This window comes from Triplophysa dalaica, chromosome 9, assembly GCF_015846415.1.
Source record: "Triplophysa dalaica isolate WHDGS20190420 chromosome 9, ASM1584641v1, whole genome shotgun sequence".
In the NCBI taxonomy this organism is placed as follows: Eukaryota; Metazoa; Chordata; class Actinopteri; order Cypriniformes; family Nemacheilidae; genus Triplophysa; species Triplophysa dalaica.
The window spans coordinates 4608182-4628927 of NC_079550.1; the positions used below are offsets into that span (position 1 = coordinate 4608182).

Consider the following 20746-nt stretch of genomic DNA (forward strand, 5'->3'; position numbering starts at 1 on the left):
AACTCAAAGAACATGATCAGAATTATGAATGTGAAAAACCAGCAGCTGCGGTGATGATCGAGACTGATCTACGATCAGAGGGGAAAAGTCGCCGATCAGTTTTGCGGTGCGTAAAGAAAGCGAGCGGGGAAACCAACGATGACTATAGCGTTTAAGAGCTGGATGGCCAACGAGGGACCCAAACACTTCATCATGGTGAGATGAATAATCCCATGCCTTCATTGAGAAGTGTTTGTGTTACAGCTCATTGTGATAGAAACCATCAACAGGATCTAATGGTTTTAATAGAAATTGCACTGGTTTGAATGGAAACTAATGGTGTATTGGTAATGTTTTAGGTTCTATTGATGGGAAATATTATCTGGTTGATGGGAACCAATAGAACAATAGAGCTGATGGCTCATGTTAGAATTTCTGTTGTGTTTGAACAGATGGTTTGGGTTGGAGTGAATGTCTTTCTGTTCTGGAGAACCTTCATGCTGTACTACAGCAGACCGCAGTATTTTTATTTACACGAGATGCTGGGGGTAAGAAGTTTTATGTTGGATTTCTTGTGTGTATGAGCGACATTTCGTTGTATTTGTGTGTTTAAACGTTTGTGATGTGTGTTTTGGTTAAATTGTGTTTGTTTGAGTATAGACATTTAGGTGTTTGTTGTTGTGAGGGGAACTCTCTCTCACTGCTGGTTTAGAGGACAAGACGTTCAGAGTCTGTTATGATGTTCTTTTAATGTTAATGTGCTGGAACACAATATGTCCATGTGAATCTGGCCAACTCTTGCAAAAACACATTGTGTAATGTTCTGGAAAGATATGACACACACACACGCAAACACACAAACTTTATTATAAAATTGTGACAGCTTTACACACATGTGTGTGTGCATCCATGTGGATGCATGTGTGTGTGTGCACAGTATGTATGTATGGGGTTGTACAGACGTGTGTTCACATGCCCTCCTCTACACAGGAAGCAAAAGGATCATAGAGAACAACACATCTCCTGCTCTCTCTCTCTCTTCTCTTCTCTCTCTTTCTTTCTTTCTTTCTTTCTTTCTTTCTTTCTTTCTCTCTCTCTCTTTCTCTCTCTCTCTCACATGCACGCACACACACACACACACACACACACACACACACACACACACACACAGAACGATTTTGGTTGGGTATTGAATGTTTTAATGTGAACAGTTGCTGTAAATGATGAATTATGATGGGTTTCTGTGATCAGGATGTTTATGCATATGTTTATGCATGTTTTTGTGTGTTTGTTCAGTTGGGTCTGTGCATCAGTAGAGCATCGGCGTCTGTGTTAAACTTAAACTGCAGTCTGGTTCTGCTGCCTATGTGCAGATCAGTACTGACGTCACTGCGGGGGTCGCAGCGGGTGAGATACACACATCATGTTCTTCTGATTTAAAAACCTTTTTCCTGAAATTACATATGACATCTATCTCTGTCTCAGGTGACCAGTCGACAGGTTCGCCGGTTGTTGGATAAGAGTAAAATTTTTCATGTGACTTGTGGAATCACTATATGTGTCTTCTCAGGTAAGAGACTGATCTGTGATCTGTAATCTCACCTTGACCATCAAACGTAAAGTCTGCTCCATATTGTATCTTTCTGATATTTTGATAAGAGATTTCCACCTACGCATCCTGAACAAATCTCTTGAAAAAACAAGAATCGGCACATATTGCTGCTCTCAAAATCATTTATTAAAATGAAGACAACGTGTGGACCAAAAAGGTCCTCGTCAGGCAAACAGCATGTATAACAGAACAGAGCATTTTATAACTATCATCCAATCATCAGAAGAATCTTAAGAGAGGAAAAAAACAAGTGTCTATAATACAGCAGAAAGCATAATCGACCAAAAACATACAAAAGTAAAAAAAAGGTTTTAAATCAAACTCAAGATTAAGACCTTTTGGAGTAAGGGTGTTTGACGTATATAAAAACACTTCCATCTTTAGTAAATTTTTATCGATATCTCCACACCTTCTTGGTATCTTCACTTGTCCAATTCCTAAATATCGAAGAGTCGTCGAGTAATGTTTTAAAGCATTAAAGTGAACAGCAATGTTTTTTTTGATCATTTAATTGGATGTTACTTCTGTGTTCGGCAATACAAACAAGTCTCTTCAAATAAAATATTTTAATGATTCGATGTCAATCCTCAATGTCAAATCCATCTATTAAGTACAATAATAAACATTTAATGATGACTTCCGATCAGACAGCCGATACACTTCACATCACACAGACAATGACAGACTATTCACGTTGCGTCAATATCATCTCTAAAAAAACGGTGTCTGTCTGTTTGTGTGTAATATGCCTGTATGTCTGTCTGCATGTGTGTGTGCTTCTCTGTGTGTGCGCTTGTGAATGCACGTGCATGTATGCAGGGACACTTTGGGAAGCGTGTCTTGTTTAAATAATATATTGTCTAGCTTTACAGTTTTAGGACACCAACTGGGGGTTGTCGACTGACAGATGTGTGTGTGTGTGTCTGTGTAAGAATAGCGGAGTATCCTGAGGGTTTTCCCAGCTGGTTTGATCATGTTGTCGGAGACTACCCCCTTCACATTTCCTGTCTCATGGTATTGTGGTCTTGTTCTAATTACAGAGCTCTGAGGCATCCCGTCACCACGACAACTGTACAGCACAGCTAGAACACACCCGCATGCACACAATACACACACAAAACTGTTGAATAGACAAATCTTTCAAACATTCTAGAAGTATGCTGTCAGAGCGAGTGTGTGTGGTCATGTCTGGTTTCATCTGTGTGTGTGTGTGTGTGTGTGTGTGTTTGTGCGTGTATGTAAGTGTATTGTGACACAGATGTGATTGTTGTTCATGTGAAGTTTTTGTTTGTTTATTTCTGCAGTGATTCATGTCAGCGCTCACCTCATGAACATGGTCAATTTCTCCATGAGATATTCTGAGGATTTTCCTGAACTAAATGTGGCTCAGTACAAAGGACAGGTAAACACACACAGACTGACAAAAACACATCTCAAAAACCGCTGTATGTTCATAAAATCCAGATTAAGAGCATCAATAGTTTCTGAGGTGTTTAATATGGTTCTTAATGTCATAATTTGATGTTTTCTCAGAAATAGTTTGTGATGTTTCTTGTCTCCTCAGGACCCCAGAATCCTTATCCTGAGCACAGGTGCTTCACATTTCTCATTTTTCTGTCAATAATATTTGATTGCATTATTTTGTAAAGGATTACATTATTTGAATTCCTTTTTGGAAACAAGTTATGTTTTCAATAGTATTCAATGCTGTTATGCATTTAACAATATAGATCATGTTTGATTAATTTTAAACATTGATCAACTTATTGGTTTGTTCATGTTGAGAGGTCATGATTGGGTTTGTCTCTTTCAGTTCCTGGAGTTACTGGTGTTCTGTTGGTCATTGTGTTATGTCTGATGTTTACAGCCTCATCTTACAGCATTAGGTCAAACTTCTCCCTGACACATATACACATTAACTTTTTGCATTTATAGATTTTCAAAAATTATCGTTCTGTAAAATTTTTAAGCGTTTGTGCCCGTGGGGACCTAAATTTTAAACAAGGCCACACACACACAATCACAGCACTATAATTACTGACAGTTACGTGATGGAGTCCTTCCCCTCCTATTGATGTGAAGCTGATGGTTGTTCTTTGTAATTTAAATGTTTAGTGGGTCTTTTGTTTATGAGTGTCTCATTCAATCTAAGATATTTAAAACACACAGTGTATCTCTCTCATTCCTTTAATGTGTTTGACAGTGGGTGATTTAATTGTGAGTTTGTTTGTTTGATTGTTTTCTCAGAATGTCGAGCTATGAGATATTCTGGTACACTCACAATCTCTTCATTGTGTTTTACCTTATTCTGATGCTCCATGTAGTGGGGTAAGATTCTCTCTCTCTCTCGCATGCACACATGCACGCACGCACACACACACACACACACACACACACACACACACACACACACACATACACAAAAGATCACACAAAAAAAAATTGTGCTTATACTTTTGTTTAAAATGTTCAATGTTAAAATGTTACAAGTGCGTTTAGGGTAGTTAAAGCAACTGTCAATATGTGATGGCTGCATCATAATTTACACATTATGCTGTAAGGATTCCCATACGAAAATAAGTATACCTAAATTTCATTTTATGAAGTAAACTTGCATACATTTTTTGTGTTTTATAAAGTGTATGTTATCTAGTAAGTATGCTAATAATATTATTTTACTAGTTCTCTTGAAAGTACAACTTTGTTTTTCGAATTCACTGCAGTTATACTACAAGTGAACCTTTAGGTATACTGATTGTTTAGATAGGTCATTTTTCTACGAAAGTACACTTTTGAAATACACTTTCAGTAAACTACTAGTGAAAGTATTGAGAGAGAAAGAATGAATAGGCTGGAGTATCAAGCCAAGTACACTTCATTCCAGAGTACTTCATTCCTTCATTCAAGGATTTGGTGCAATACACTTTCTGTCCAAAAAGGTCAAATATTCTTATAATTATTAGCATATTTTCAAGAAGTAACATTTTAGTTTCAAAGAAATTTATTTATAATACACTTGGGAAAAACTTCTTCTGTACTATCCCCAAAACATAGTACATTAAAAACCTTTGACAAAAACGTTCCAGTTGTTCTTCCCCTCTGTGCTTGATGTTGTTTGATTGAACCATCTTTATCCAATAGGGGCACTTTAAAGTATCAGCTTAATGTGGAGTCCCACCCACCCGGCTGCATACACACAAACCTCAGTTCACACTCGCTGACCAATCACAGAGCAGCAGGAGAAACAGAGTCCAGGGGAGTTTGTCGAGAAGAGGCGCGTTTTCAAACCCATTTCCCTCAGGTCAGGAATGATTTCTGTGTTCATACCTTTGTGTAAATGTGTACGGTTATTGATCTTTGTGTGTGTGTGTATTTTAGACATGGCTGTGGGTCTCGGCTCCTCTCTGTCTGTATTGTGCCGAGCGGTTGTATCGCTACATTAGAAGCACCGCGGAACCTGTTACCATCATTTCTGTTGTCATTCATCCCTGTGAAGTCTTAGAAGTGCGCATGCTGAAGAGCGGCTTCAAGCCCCGCCCAGGGCAGGTGAGTAAGCTACATTAAGCTCTGTGCTGGGCCACTTTTACAGTACAATCTAGATAGCGTGTGTGTTTTATGATTGTGGATAAACATTTACAATTATTGGTTTAACGGGTGTCAAAGCGATTTAAAATTAAGAATAGACGTATTCTAGATATTTTATATTCGTAGCTCTAAACTCCATCCATAGACTTACCAGGGATCCTGCTTTTATTTTAATTTTATTTAAAAAAATTGTGTTTGTGTGTTTTCTTAAGTACATACTGCTGAACTGCCCGAGTGTGTCCTCTTTTGAAAATCATCCCTTTACTCTTACAGCGGTAAGTGTGTTTCATTGTGTTTTTCAGAAATGTTGTTTGTTTAAATGACACAGGTACCACAGCCAGGCCCGGTTCCAGAACCAAATCACTGAAGGTGCTTTTGAAAATAGTGAGGGTGCTCACTAATATCTAAACATATTATGTTGTAAATAGCCTGTAATCATAAACAGGAAATAAAACTAAAAATATTACCACCAAAACAAACATGGTATTATCCATATATTACAATATATATATGTCACCTAGATTTTGTAATAAGAACAAAACCTGTAAAATTCATAAAAAATGTAAACAATGGCACATTACCAAGAAATAGATCACCTATTTTATGAAAATTGACCACGAAAACCATGTTTTTTTTAAAAGCCATAGTTAAACGATGGTTACTCTAGTAGAACCATGGTTTTGCAATTAGTAATCAATACACCAAAAAACTTTTTGTTAGGGATGAGATTTAACAAAAAACATTTAATTTAAAACCATGTAAACAAGGGTGTACTTTATAACTCACTCTCAGCGGACACAGCACCTAAACGGAGGAGAAATACAAATTGAAATAAATGTTTTTATTTTCTACCAGTCAGCAAGCAATGTTGACTTCCAGAGTGAAACGCTACAAACAGACACTGAACAATTAAACATGCGCTTCACGCTCGCTGAAGATATGAATCAAATACAATAAAACGGCAATATAAGAATACAGACATAACGAAATTAAGAGTTGTTTAGGTATTAATTAACTAAGTTGTTTATGTGTGAATCTGCTTTTATTGGCTAGTTGTAGTTTACATTATTAATAATACGCTATTCATATACGCTATTAATAATTTCATCTGAGGGTGCATTTCCTTTAGTTTCAACACCCTCAAACACCCTTGTAGAACCGGAGCTGACCACAGCGTCATTTTTACCAAAGTAACAATGATGAAAACACAGAAAATTGGAATTGATCCTTGGTTTTAAGTCATGGATTTATTTGTATATTTAGTTTATGCTTTTAAGCATATTTATATTTATTCATTTGGCAGTAACTCCACAGACTCATGAATGAAATGTCTCTTTTAAATTTACTTTGCATAAATTGGTAAAAATTACGTTTTCCTTTAAAAGATCATCTGTTACACACCTAATCCATCTTTTCATCTTCATGTGGTTGCACTATTCTTTGTTTGTTGTGTTTTAAAATGAGATGTAGAGATCAATGTTCCCCCGTGGGTCCATGCACATATTTGAATGCACATCGTTATTTTGATGTCTGGCCTGATCGGGAGGAATGTTCCAGAAGAACACAAAGGCAGCACATGGACATGTTCTTTTATTTTCTTCACGGGCAGTGTAGATGATGTCATTCTGATGAAGTATCAACTCTCTCTCTCTGTATTCAAAGAAAACAAGTGTGGAATGTTTGAGAAACATTCAGATCTGAGCAGTATCCCCCACCAGACACTTTCATATTCCACTGCGAATCATTTTTACCAGATTGCAATTCTTTCCACACATGGTCATTATTGGTCATAGTGTTGATGCCCCAGGGGTTTGTTTTTCACAGAGCATCACAGAAACCTTGCTGTGTGTGTGTGTGTGTGTGTGTGCGTGTGTGTGTGTGCGTGTGTGTCTTTAAGTGTCCAACAGGGAAGAATGCAACATTTGGTATTCATCTCAGAGTGCTGGGGGACTGGACATGTAAGTACACACGCACACACACACACACACACACACACACACACACACACACACGCACACACACACAGCAGGATTTGTGATGACAAATGAAGACCTCTTGTAGACTTAGGGTGTTCGTAATAAGATTATTTTGTAACAAAAATAACTATACTCCTCTAAGTCTAACCCTCATACAAACCAGCTGACATCATGAAATTCAAAGCAGACTGTATGAAATTTATGAGAGTTTCAAAAATAGTGAGCTTAATTCAAATGTTAAATGCTTTTTAATAGTATGATTACAAAACATTTTTTTTTCTCTTTATTTGTGAGGATATTTTTAACATTTGACCCTCACAAGTGAAGTCAAACTTTTTTCATGACAAATATTTCATGATCTAAAGGTGTTATTACATCCAGATGTGTCAGAATGTGAAATATTTGTAATAAAACATGCAACACACACACACACACACACTTTGTGGTTTGCTCAGGTCAGTCAATCACTTTCCATGATGTCATACTCTTTTTTTTGATTTATGAGAAGCACACTTAACAAATAAATACCATGTTAGGAACACACACACACATGTATATATGCATGTAAGTTTGTAAGTGTGTATGTTCTCTCTATTTCTCCATCATGTCTCAGCGCGATTTTCTCATCTGCTGCTCACACAGTCAAACAGCTCTGAGATCCTTCCCATGATGCAACAGAGGACATATCCTACGTAAGTCTATTGCTTGTTGTGTGAAAAATTGCTGTTCGAAGATGAAAATCCTTAGTATAGTAAGGTGAAAGGTCACTATCCTCTAACCACATCAGTTCCTGTGAAAACCTCAAGTGTTGTATGGGTGTGGAGCAAAGACTGTATATAACATGGACGTAATGTCCGTGTCGTCGCCCATAGGTTTCTGAGGAGCTTTTTTTAAGCTTAAAGTGGGCAGAGCTGGCTGTCGCTATCTTAGCAGCGCTTCACTCCTGGATAATCGAAAATGGGCAAAGAGGCGGGACATGGATGGAGCTGGTTGCTGAAACACTTGTCACTCAAGTGCCACGCACCTAATTTGCAGACTTTGAAGGTTTAATATAAGTTAAATGGTTGAGTTATAAAGAAATTCACCCTCCTGGCAGTTGTCTTGAAGGGTAAATTAGCTATATAGATCAAACTAATTTTTTGTACCAGGCTACAAACATGTTTCTAGTCTCTAATGGCCAGTCACTGAATTGCAGTTTAAGTCACTTCCGTGTTGGCTTCTCGATAGAGATCAAAACGTTGCTGCTTGGTTTTGAGTCAAGTGTATAAAATCCGGCCAATAAGCTACTTACATGTGGCAGAAATGTGTGTGTGTGTGTGTGTGTATACAGTGGGAAATTGCAGCAGATCATCATCCTGGCTGTGTGTTTGTGTTTGCGGACTGTTGTGAGCTGCTTGAAAGAAATCTGGAACACACAGGCAGTGTTCTGAAAGCCATACTGACATACTACTGATACATTAATAATACTATTGATGTAGTTTGTTTGGTTACAGCATTTGATTTTCCTTTTGTACTAATTGAATCCAAGTTGACACACTTATTTTACATCATTCAAAAACTTAACTTAATTAAGTGTACTTGAGTATGGTTCATGTATATTAAAGAGTATACTAACACCATAGTATACTTGTTGTAAGTGTACTTTTTCAGGACTACGTACTTGGGTCTAAATTGGCCTGCTCTTTAGTTAATTAAAGCATACCTTTGTGTATACTTCAAGTAAACTTTCACGTTTAACAGCAGTAAACGTTTGAGAACACGACTAGTTTACAACTCTGTTTTCTGTTTACAGTGGAACTATGAAACAAGTGAACTTGTAATTTTTTACTAGTTGTAACTATTTTTATTTTGCCTTTTTGCCTAGTAAATTACTAGTTTAATAGTTTTTTATACTGTAACTTGTCTTTAAGTGAACTCAAGGAAATACTTTTAGTTTACTATTTATGTTATTTGTGCACTAAGTATGCTACTGTTTTCCCTCATTATAGTTTTAAGTTTATCTAGATCAAAAGATTGAGTACAAGTACAGTCTAATACATTTTTCTATCTTTTTTGATAGTAGTCGAAACTTGCATAAAATGACTTAAAGTATACTTTTCAGTTGTATTCTACCAATATCACACTTGAATAAACTTGAAAGGGCAGGAAACATGCAAACTTTCAAAATGCACAAACGTAAATTAAAAAATATCAGTGCTGTTGTCAGTGTGCAGAACGGAGCATGCTGCATAGGATAAAATATCCCAGAATGCAATGCACTTAACCCTAACTTAATCATTGCAGTTGGTCATCTGGATATTTCAAATCATTTTATAATCCTAAAACTAATTTGACCAAGTGATTATTTTGTGTATGTATCCCCCCAGCATCTCTCATTTAATTGGTTCTTCTGTCTTGTTCCACCTCCAGAGTGCATGTGGACGGTCCGTTTGGCAGTCCATCAGAGGAGGTTTTTAATTATGAGGTCAGCCTGTGTGTGGCGGGCGGAATCGGAGTCACACCGTTTGCTTGTGTTCTGCAGGCTCTCTTGTAAGTCCTCAGTCAAACCCGTCAGTCACCTTCACTATGATGGACAGATGTACTGTATTAGTAGTGTATGTGTTGTGACTGTGTGCTGTTACAGTGTTTTTTGTGTTTGTGTTACAGTGAGGATTGGCATCAGTATAAATTGAAGAGGTTGTATTTTGTTTGGGTGTGTAGAGACCTTCAATCCTTCTACTGGTTTGCTGATCTTCTGTGTGGCCTTCATGAGAGGGTAAAACATAGAAACATAGACACGTTGGGTTTCTGAAGACTTTTGGTCCCCACAATGATAGATAAACACACACACAATCACATAATTAGAATATTTGATAGTTTGGTATGAATGTGTGAATCTCAGGGTTATATCGCCACCTGCTGGTTGATTTATTCTTCACCATTATGTTTCTCTAAAAGAGCCTGTGGGCCTGTCCTAAATAGTTCATTAACTTGTCATCTCTCTCTCTTTATCTCTCTTTCTCTATCTCTCTCACAATGGTCAATTTCAAAGTACTTTATTGGCATGATTGCGTGTTCTTACAATATTGCCAAAGGTTTGAACATATAACAAAAGACATGCAATAAGTACAAACATTAGTGTAAAATTGAAATAAGGTGCTGAGTAAGGCATAAATATAGAATGAAATATAAAATAAAGTATCAACATCAAGTGCTTCATATTGAAGAGTGTTAGGAGGACTTGAATTATGGTGTGTCCAGAATTTGAGGGAATGTTTTTGGATGTGTATTATCGGGGGTATCTGCCTAATTCTTTCTCTCTCACACACAACTGCAGTTGTGGCATAACAATCTTCCAGATTATTTGAATGTCCAGCTGTACCTCAGTGATTCTCAGGGATTACAGGTGACATCACATTATCTTTTCATTGTTTATCACATAACATCATACACTATATAGTGGAAACAACAAACACATACGCAGTGTTGGGTGTAACTAGTTACTAAGTGATTAGTTACTGTAACTTAATTACTTTCCCCTTGAAAAAGTAGAGTAAGGGATTACTCATATGTTTTCTGTAATTTAAATACAGTTACTTTTAATGTAATTAAACTAAATACTTTGTTAAATATATGCGTGTGCAATAGCGTAATTGACTTCAAAATTCAAAGTCTTACTTTAAAATCTGTGCTTTAATGTATAATTCTCACATTTGTAATACTTTGGTCAGTAGTATATTATTGAATGAATTCAATAACCCGTTTCATGTATATTCTTGAATTACTTAACTAATCAAGGTTGATGTAGGATATAGAAAGTAATGAGTAACTAAATAGTTTTTGGACAGAGTAATTTGGACAGTAATCTAATTACACTATTGAATATGTAATGAGTAACTAGTAATTAATTACCTTTTCAGAGTAACTTACCCAACACTGCACATACGTGCTTGTTTAACATGCTTATAATTTTAACTTAAAACTTTTGTCACAGGATCCCCACACAAAGAAGGAATGATTCTTTTCAGTTCATGTGAATTTTTCTTAATTTCGCTTTATTTAAATGTACTAAAAAATTGTTTATCCTTTTTGACGTTTTACATTACCTCTATTATACTAATGATTTTCCTTTATTTATATATAAAAGTGTTTCTTTAATTGTGTCTTTCAGAACATCGGTGATGAACGATACCGTTTCCTGAGCTCAAGGCTTCGGATTGGCCGACCAAAGTGGAAGCTCCTTTTCCAGGAGATAGGAAGAGCCAATCAGCAGTGAGTGTACCAGAATGAATTTTTTTTTTCATTATTTTTTTGTGGTGATTAATCGAATTTAACTCTAAAGTTTGTATAAATGACAAAGTAAGATTGGATATATTTTATTTTTTTTCACAGTAAAAGAGTGGGAGTGTTCTGCTGTGGACCCAAAGGAATTTCTAAAGCATTACACACTCTGTGTAATTCAAACCCACACTCAGGAATTGCTTTTGAGTTCAACAAAGAATCATTCAGCTGAGAGATCACAAACAAACGAACCAGAAACCAACTAACAATGCCAAAGAAACCTTTTTCTCTCTGCTGAGAAATGAAGATCAGAAGATGTCTGCAATTCACAGCATCATCATTATCTTCAGCTGGTAACCAAGTTGAAAGATTTGCACATTGCTGAAGTTGCACATGTATTCAGGGATCAGTTGTTCTACATGAATCTACACAACCCTGGAGAGACCTTTATATAGAGAGTTTACACCAAAAAATGATCAATCAAATGACAAAAACATCTTTAAACAAGATGATGATCAGAAATGATGACAGTATTTACATTTTGGATGGATTTTAGCTCTATTACCTTAAAGTCCCAATGAAATTAAAAATGTATTTTTTTTATCTCTTTATGAAATATTGCAGCGTTTATAGTAAATAGCTTATCAATTTGGGTCATCTTCTTTTTAAATTCCTGCACCCTCATAATCTTCAATTTAAGTAATTTTCTCCTTTTGAATATCCTTTTCACCCGGAATTGGGTCAAGTACGGAACTAAAAACATTCGCAACTTCCAGTTCACAGGGACTTTAATTCATCCTGTCTGCTGAATGCAGAAACACCAGAAGGGTTGGATTGAAGCTTAAGTAATTCTTTATTTATTGGCTGTTTGTACTATTTCTGTTTTTGCTCTCTTCATATTTCAAGTATTACAATTTTCACATTTCATGCAATGATCTATCCATAATACTAGGTAAAACACAACAATTGTTTACGTTTCGTTTTAAAACATACTGTATTATTATTCATATTTCATTCTGAAAAAAGATACAAAATATTAACATTGAGGTCATTTTGGCTCACGGGTGTCCAAAATAAACTGCACTGTTTTTTATTATCACTGCCAAAGATTTTATTTAATCTTCATGTTTAATACTTTTATAAACATATTTTTAATATGATTTGGTGTGTGTTTTGTGCATAAACTTAACGTTACAGTACGTATGATGACGAAACATAAGAATGACCATTGGTTGACTGGAGATTAGTACATGACTGAGTTCGAGATCTCATAACATGACTTTGCTCAAAGGTGAGACGTTACTGTGTGTTCAGACCAAACGCGACTTGCGCGAATAAATCCGGCTATTCGCGATTAGTTGGACGCTTTTACATATATGCGAATGAACTTAATTGCAGACGCGAATTCGCGTCATGGGAGGGGCTTCCGCCAGGCGGCTCCAGTCTCATGTATATATATATATATATTGCTCAGATTATGTTAAAATCGTTTTTGACAACTTGCCAGATTCTCAGACCTCCACGCTCACTTTCTTCCAAGCAAGATCCTTTTTATTCCTGTTTCTATTAAAGTAAGAAAAAGAATCATACATCTCCGGGTGTCCACAAACAGCAACGATTAATATGTCCTCAAGTTTCGGATATCTGCCTCCGCTCGCTTCGTCGTTTAATCACCTCACTACTAGATCAAGCTCCTGATTAAGGCGGCGCGAATTTTCGCCAAAATTCAGATTTTTCCCCTCGCGCGAACGCCCAATTCGCGCCGCAAGTAGGTCTATCGCGTCTTTGCATTGACTTAACATGTAAATCACTCGCGCTTAAAGCGCCATTCGCGTTTGGTCTGAAAACAGCATTAGGTGTGTTCGACTTGACGCGGAGCTGCGCAGATCGATCGAAATCTGACTCGAAGCAAAGCATGCCGGTTAAAAATTTTGTCCGACTTGAGCAGACGACACGTAACGTTCACGTGGCTTTAAAGTACCGGCGCGGCTCTCACTAAATCCTTGGTGTTTCGAGTCAGATGTCAATTTTAACAATCATAGGTAGTTTAGATGGTTAGAGTTAGGCTTATGGTGTGGTTTAGGGTAAAAGTTTCGGAAGACTCGAAACCCCAAGATTAAGTAAGAGCCCAGCCGGCACAGCATCTCAGGAGCGGATGCTCCAGGATGTTATGACGACATAGCTTTTCATGATTGGCTAGACAACGATCACGTGCGTTTCGGGTTCATTATGACACCCTCAGTTCAACTAATACCTGATTAATGCATGTTTTTAAAACAGCTATAACTCTGTTCGTACAAATGTAATGTTATTTGTGTTGTTTAATAAAATAAAAATGAAATGAATACAGACTCCGTTGGTAATTTAATAATATATTAACCATGATTTTTAGGCACACAGTGTTAAGCAAGAACATACCATTTGCAATATGAATAGTTTATGGTTGCTACTTTTTAATTTGAACGTTTATTGGACAAAGCCACTAATCGAATCCACTTCAATCGCACTTTGAAAAGGAAACACTACGGCAAGCAGCAGGTGTCCGACTTTTTTTTCCTGGTATCCGACTTGACTGCTCATTTTCAACTCCTCCCTCTACTGGAATCGGTTAATTTCGCCGATCGGTCTGCGCAGCGCCACACATGAGCTCGAACACACCTCACGGTTCATTTGTCATGTGACTCTATAAACTGACTGGGTTAACTGGCAGTTGTGACTTTTCCCGGTGGTACAAGTGTATCTGACACGTGCCTGTAGTCTGTGTGTTTGATTCACAGCGTCGTCTGATATGAAGTTGAACCTTCCTCCTCGCTGCTGTTCAGAAGCGGCTGTCTCTCTCCGTACTCCGACACCTTCCTCCTTTTTTGCCTCCTGCGACACGCCACGGCGATGATCGTCGCGATAATTCCTGCCACGAGCGCACCCAAAATTCCCGCAGACAGGAGCCAGCTCCAGATGTGCTGAGCTTGCTCGAGATATGGCGTCAGAAACTCTTGCACGAACCGCTGGCCTACGAGACGTCAAACACAGTTACGCAAAAAGCAACACAAAGATGGAAAAAATAATACCTGTGTGCGAGCGTGAGAACAACTCACCGGGGTCAAGTAAATATGCATATTCATAACCCAGAGCTTTGGTAGAGAGGAAATAATCCCCGTTTCTGTACAGAGGGATGAAGGGAACCATAAAATAACCATCGTTGTGCCCGATCGGGGCGTTGGCTGTTGGATAATGTGTGCGCGGAGGCTGATGTCGTCTTAACCACTGCTCAAAGATGCTAAAACACACACACACACACACACACACACACACACATGTATGTATTGTGATTTAATTGTGTAAAGAATTGTATCCGCCTTTATTGTGTAAAAATGTTTGTTGAAATGTGGAACGGGATGTGTGCCTGCCTGTCAATAAAGACGTGATGCAGAAGAAAAATGGGGTCGTTGGCTGAGCCCTGGACCGAAGACATGGATCCGTTCATGAAGACGTGTAAGGAGTTGTGCATCAGACTCTGGCCTGTTACTGCCAAACCCGTTTCTGGACTCGCAAAACCTGCGTCCACAAACGCAGAGGTGAGTCTGGTTGAAATTGTGTAAAAAGTTCTGTAAAACAGTGTTGTTGTTGTGTTGCTTTACCCTCCAGAGCGTTCCGGAAGCTCATGTTGGCCCGCCGGTCCATTGGTCCGGTCTCGTACTCTGTTAGTCTCAGCACTGCCTCCACGTCTGCAGAGGTGGGTAGCCGTCTGACACGGTTTCGGTCGTGGTTGCCAGGGTTGCGCTGTAACGGCCCCTCGGGTGAACCGTCACATAGCACCGCCCGACTGTTGTACTCTTCGGGTTGTGAACAGACCACCTGTACACGTGAAGTATGTGAACATTCATTATCATATAAATGCATCAAAAGTCGGATTAAATAACTATTCTGTGAACGTAAAGTAATCTTGAGAGATAAACCACAACTGACCAAATGTCCAATACATATATTCAATTTAAATTGTTTATGTGCAGGATATAACGTATGTGCTTAAACTAAACATGTGAAAAGGGTAAAACAAGTATTCTCTGTTTGTTAATTTGAGCATAAATCTAATTAAATTATGTTTGATTTGTCTAGCTATTGTTCCTGGAAAACAAGAACAAAATACTAGGCTGTTATTGTTTATAAAAGCATCTCAGTGCAAAAGGCCTGCAGCAGGTTTATGTTTGAAGCATGAAAGCTCAATAGGGTCCTGTGTTTCTAAATGCCATTCACAGAGGGTTTTCTTCATGAATCCAAAGCCTGCCAGTATAGTGTACAGAAGTTATTTTGGGTTTGAGGGTCAGAAACACATGTGACTTCTTTACACCCCCAAATTCCACTGCAAGTCACAAGAGTTGCTGCATGGATCAGTCCACCCTGTTCTTCAGGCAGTGTTTCACAATCACGCTTTTATAAGATCAATAGTGTGTGACGTCACTGTTTAGTCACATGGGACTGCTTCATACTTGATGTACTTGACGTCAGAACCACTAGATGGAGCTTTTCGCTCTAGATGTGATTTTATCACTTAAATTGTAAATGAAAGAGTAGTGAAAGGACCAAATCTCAGTCACATGTCCAAAGCATGATGCCTAATAAGCTTTCTTTCTTAATTGATTTTTGCAACATAATACACAACTGTCTATTATTTATATATAAATGTATATAATCGTTACAATTAAGAATAATCTATTACATAACTTTATGCATACTGAAACAGATGTAGATGTAATAGGATGCAATGGGAATTTGATTTGTAATCTTCATTTTTCTTTCTTAAGTGTATGTATTTGATTAAGCGACATTCTGTGTGAAAACCTTAATTATTACAATTATGTGGGAATACTATGCTATAATATTCATACACATTACAACGCAATAAATAGGCTACATTAAAATAATGATTATTGATTCATAAATTATTATGTCACAATTATACTACAATTCTCAGTCTTTGATTTGACAAAAATATAAACACATTGTATCAATTTACAATATGTTTAATATTTGAGTTATTTGGTTAATGCATTAGTGAACATTAGCTGTCAATATATAAGCGTTATATATGTTTTTTTTGTTTTAGTGTATCGATACATTTGTGCATTATCTAATGTTAATATATAACTAAAAATTAGAAAAATAAATAATAAAATATGATTAGTAATTATTACTATTAATAATTGTAATTGGCATAAATACGATTTAGAAATTCATTAAATGTTAAAAACTTATTTTAAAGTGTTGCCATTGCGTTGTCTTTTAAGAATAATGCTTTACTGAACGTAATTTACCTTCCAAGATGAGAAAACAGAGGATGGGCTGATCAGGTTTGGGCTCAGGGGGCTGCGCCCTCCCATCAGTTCATCCGTGCACACCTGACAGTCCTCCGCGTCACGCCAGTCCCAGTACGGGATGGTGAAGTTAAAATCCCCGGTCAGTTTCCTTATCTCATGCTCCCAAAACAGCAGATAAACGCGATGCCAGGGCATGAAGGCTGCCGACTCGTGCGCAAAGTCAATGTCGGGCCACACGTTACCGGGACCCCCCAGCAGCGCGTCATGGGACACGTAGTAGTGCATCCACACGAACAGGTCGTACACGCTGATGTTGGCGAACATGGGCATCGTGCCATTGTTCATCTGCGCATACGTGCCCGTCACGATCATGTAGTCCTGGCTGATGGTGTTCTTGGCGAGGTTCAGGTACGAGATGAACTGCTGTCTCTCTGTTATCGACAGCCGGAAGATGTTCCTGCGCACAGATTCGCGCCTCTCGGCACAGTTGGTCCCGAAGTACCCAAACTTGCATTCGCCGCAGTTGAACCCCATGTAGTTACCTGTGCATTGACAGGTTCGGTTGTAAAAGACTAAAGGCCACTGTTCCCGGTCATCCACGCCGGTGTGGGGGTACTGCGGCCCGTTGGGAAGGTCCGAGACAGTTACATCCTGGCAGAACCCTCGACCCGAAAGGCTCCCACATACGGAGCCGTCTCCGGTCCAAACCGGACAGCACTGCTTGCTTTGGAGAACCCCTGGAGTGGTGCATGGTCTTGGAAACTGTTGTAGAGAGGGACGCGGATACTGAATGAAGAAGAGGAGCAGAGAGACAAATAAAGGGTTCATTGCGAGCTATCCAAAGAGAGTGAGTTACATTAGATACGCAGAGCAACGAAAAAAGCGTGAAACAATTTCAGTAGAGTCAGGAACACTTTATGAATCACTCTCTCTTTACCCACTGCATTGTGTAGTCTCCCTCCCCAAACGCACACATGCAAGACCCTCAGCTGTGTCACATGCTTGGGATAAAATCATGCACCCAGGTCTCGGGACTCTGGAATGCGTGTGCTTGAGTGGAGCGTGAGATCATTTCAGTTAGAGTTTGATTAACTTCTTCAATGAATTAGTCTGAACCCAATAACCAGTGCAGATAACCAAAGTCATCACAATTAACGCAAGCCCTATGATTGACAGATACAACCTGTTGGTGCACAACATGGTTTTTGTGGGTTTCATTCAGCTCGAGTTGAACTCTGTGCGCTTGATATATGTCCTCACACAATGCTATATATTGGTAGCATCAATATTTTAAAAGTATATCCTACAGCTGCTCCATAATATATTTGGACACTTAAGTAACTCCTAATGTATACATTTCATTACAATAGATTATAAAATCTTGAACTAGGTGCCATTTGCCAGCACGTAATGCTTGAGATATTAACACTTATTAAAATATATTATTGCCTGTAAAGTCACATACTTTTGCAAATGTATTAAGTAAGTTTCTCTAAAGTGTTGGTGTTTTAGTGTAGTTTATCACATAAAACAACGGCCATTAATGTGTAAGAACCAGTAAGTGTCGAACACCCTCATCTTTATTTTCAAAATAGTGGCAATCATTTTTCATTTTAAAAAATGGATTATCTATCAAAATATTATTCATCCATTTTCAATCGGCGTCTTATTTACCTTTGTGGCCACTTTATGAAGCTACAATATGTCACCATTAGGCCTGAAATTATGTAAATATAAAAATATTTTTAGATTAAATGTATTTGATACAGTGATGCATCAAATGGCAATTCCTGGGTGCTGATTTCCATCAGTGTTCCATAGTTTTTCCATAGTGGATTAATCCAGAAATGTTAATAATGGATTTATAATTTTTTGTCAGTGATGTTCCATATTGTCTTTATGCAGGTCATATGCTGGTATCGTGTGTCATTTTGGAAGCTGCATGTCTCTCAGATCATAAGTTTGTCACATGTTCAAGAAGTCCACACGAGGGCCAGATAATCCAGCACACAGAACCAGTCTGAACCTCTCTCTCTCAATCTCGCTCTTGCTCGCTGACTCGCTCAGTGGGAGAATAAACACTTAAAAATGATTTGCTGGTAGAATTTTTTTATTGAACATTTTAATGTTTTTACATTAAGTCTACTCACCGAAATAATTTCAACAATTGTCATCAACTTGAAAATGTACAATTATGAATTAAAATGAATAATGAAGCACTTAAATATTAAAGTCAGACAAAAACATACTGAAAATAAATTGAAGTTATGTATAGACCTTACTGTATAATTACATGATTGGTATATGACAAACTGACTGGTCTGCAGGGGGCAGTGTGAGGTGGAATTTGTTGTGCACATTGGATGAAAGCCAAGAGACCCACTGAATGGGCCGATCATTTCTCTTTTAATAATTTGCTCTCCTTCTCTTTTCCCTCAATAGGCCTGGTTTCCAGAAAGCACAACTGTTTACTGCTGCTACATCTTTTGGATTTCCCATTATTAACTTGTTCTGTCAGAGCATGAGATTGGGCAGCATTATATGAGCCAGCATGGAAGATACACAATTTTAACAGGTTAAATCCAATCCAGTGGAATTCACAGGTGCAGGAAGGCTTGGCTATTAATCTTTCATTTGCTTTTAGTGTAAATCCAATCTTTGCTAAAGTTCAAAGTTGTTTAAAATAAAAATACAACCTTAAATACTCAGTGAGTGTTTCTGTCAGAGCATGATGTGCTTGAAAAGAGAGAGAGAGATCTTTGTCAAAAGCTTTTCATGTCGCTATAAACATCACTTACTGGTAACAGCATTTCATATACAGGAATCTTTATATATCATCCGTGTTTCTATGGCAACAGAGATTATGTCAGTGTTATTTTAGAACGGGATCATTTTTATGGGTTTCTTCATGTGTGCGTAAAAACGGTAAATCTCTCCAGTCACACACTGCCCACTCAAAACGACATCACTGTCCTTCAGTTTCTTGCTTTCTTCTTTAATGGGTTATAGTGTTTTGTCTTTACAACTAAAAGCTGAATTCAGTGAGGAAAAATGTTGAGATACACTAATTGATTGAATCATGAGTGTTCTGGAGGCAGGCGGTTACTTACAGAAAACAATACTTTGTTTTTGTACCCTTTCACCAAACTTAGAATAACTTGGTAAACTACAGAAACAATTTCAGTTTACGGCTGATGTCACAAGTTCCTCTTTACAGCCCCTTCCCTTTAAAGACTGTGTGACCATGGACCACAAAACATAAGGGTCATAAGGGTCATTTTCTCAATGACATTTATACATCTTCTGAAAGGTGAATAAATAAGCTTTCCATTGATGTATGGTTTCTTAGGATAGGACAATATTTTGCCGAGGTACAACTATTACAAAACTCTGGAATCTGAGGGTTCAAAAAAATCTTAATATTGGGAAAATCGTCTTTAAAGTTGTCCATCACAGGGGCTGTAGCAGGTCGTTGCTAAGAAACAGGTTTGATAAACACTCTCTATTGGCTTACCACTGTAATGACGTTGTGAAGGGTATGAACCCAAATGCAGAAATTCTAAGCTTTACGTATATACCAAACTTGAAAGGGTAATTCCCAAAAAGCGGGCGGTTTGTAAGCGTTTTTGGCCATTTAAAAAAAAAAAGTTTAAATATTTTTACAGTAGGAAATCCTCACAATATTTTCAAGAAACATGATATTTACTGAATTTGCTAATGATTTTGGGCATAAAAGAAAAATCTATAATTTTGACCCATACAATGAGTTGTTGGCTTTTGCTACAAATATACCTGTGCTACTTATGACTGGTTTTGTGGTTCAGGGTCACCAATTGTTTATTTTTTTGCCCCTGCACAGTAACCCAGATGTTGAAATGTAAAATTTAATATAATATGGAATGAAATTATTAATATTCATCTTTCTAGGTTACCAATCAAGTTACTTTCTAAGTTACTGAGGTGTCAATGACAGGTGTCATCATCAAATCACATAGAGGATATTTAAGATGCTTGTTGCT

At 37.7% G+C, this 20746-nt stretch overlaps 2 protein-coding genes and 1 long non-coding RNA gene across 3 annotated transcripts; 2 read left to right on the plus strand and 1 right to left on the minus strand.

Annotated features, from left to right (window-relative positions):
* Window positions 1-56: 56 nt before the first annotated feature.
* LOC130428408 (NADPH oxidase 4) lies at window positions 57-13757 on the plus strand. Its single transcript, XM_056756412.1, has 18 exons — window positions 57-195; window positions 432-527; window positions 1276-1386; window positions 1465-1549; window positions 2896-2993; window positions 3156-3183; window positions 3405-3477; window positions 3839-3919; window positions 4733-4892; window positions 4970-5137; window positions 5389-5451; window positions 7074-7134; window positions 7766-7844; window positions 9562-9681; window positions 9799-9907; window positions 10469-10537; window positions 11303-11403; window positions 11524-13757. The coding sequence occupies exons 1-18, from the start codon at window positions 139-141 to the stop codon at window positions 11642-11644; spliced, it is 1680 nt and encodes a 559-aa protein (XP_056612390.1). The 5' UTR covers window positions 57-138; the 3' UTR covers window positions 11645-13757.
* Window positions 13758-13893: 136 nt separating this feature from the next.
* On the minus strand, window positions 13894-18641 carry tyr (tyrosinase). The gene is made up of 5 exons (XM_056756413.1): window positions 16725-18641; window positions 15051-15267; window positions 14820-14967; window positions 14508-14689; window positions 13894-14422 (listed from the first exon to the last, which is right to left on the minus strand). Exons 1-5 carry the CDS (start codon window positions 17553-17555, stop codon window positions 14184-14186), a joined length of 1617 nt encoding a protein of 538 aa, XP_056612391.1. The 5' UTR covers window positions 17556-18641; the 3' UTR covers window positions 13894-14183.
* LOC130428412 (uncharacterized) lies at window positions 15161-18819 on the plus strand. The gene is made up of 2 exons (XR_008907452.1): window positions 15161-15280; window positions 18633-18819. It is a non-coding gene; the product is annotated as an uncharacterized LOC130428412 (long non-coding RNA).
* The last annotated feature ends 1927 nt before the right edge of the window (window positions 18820-20746 follow it).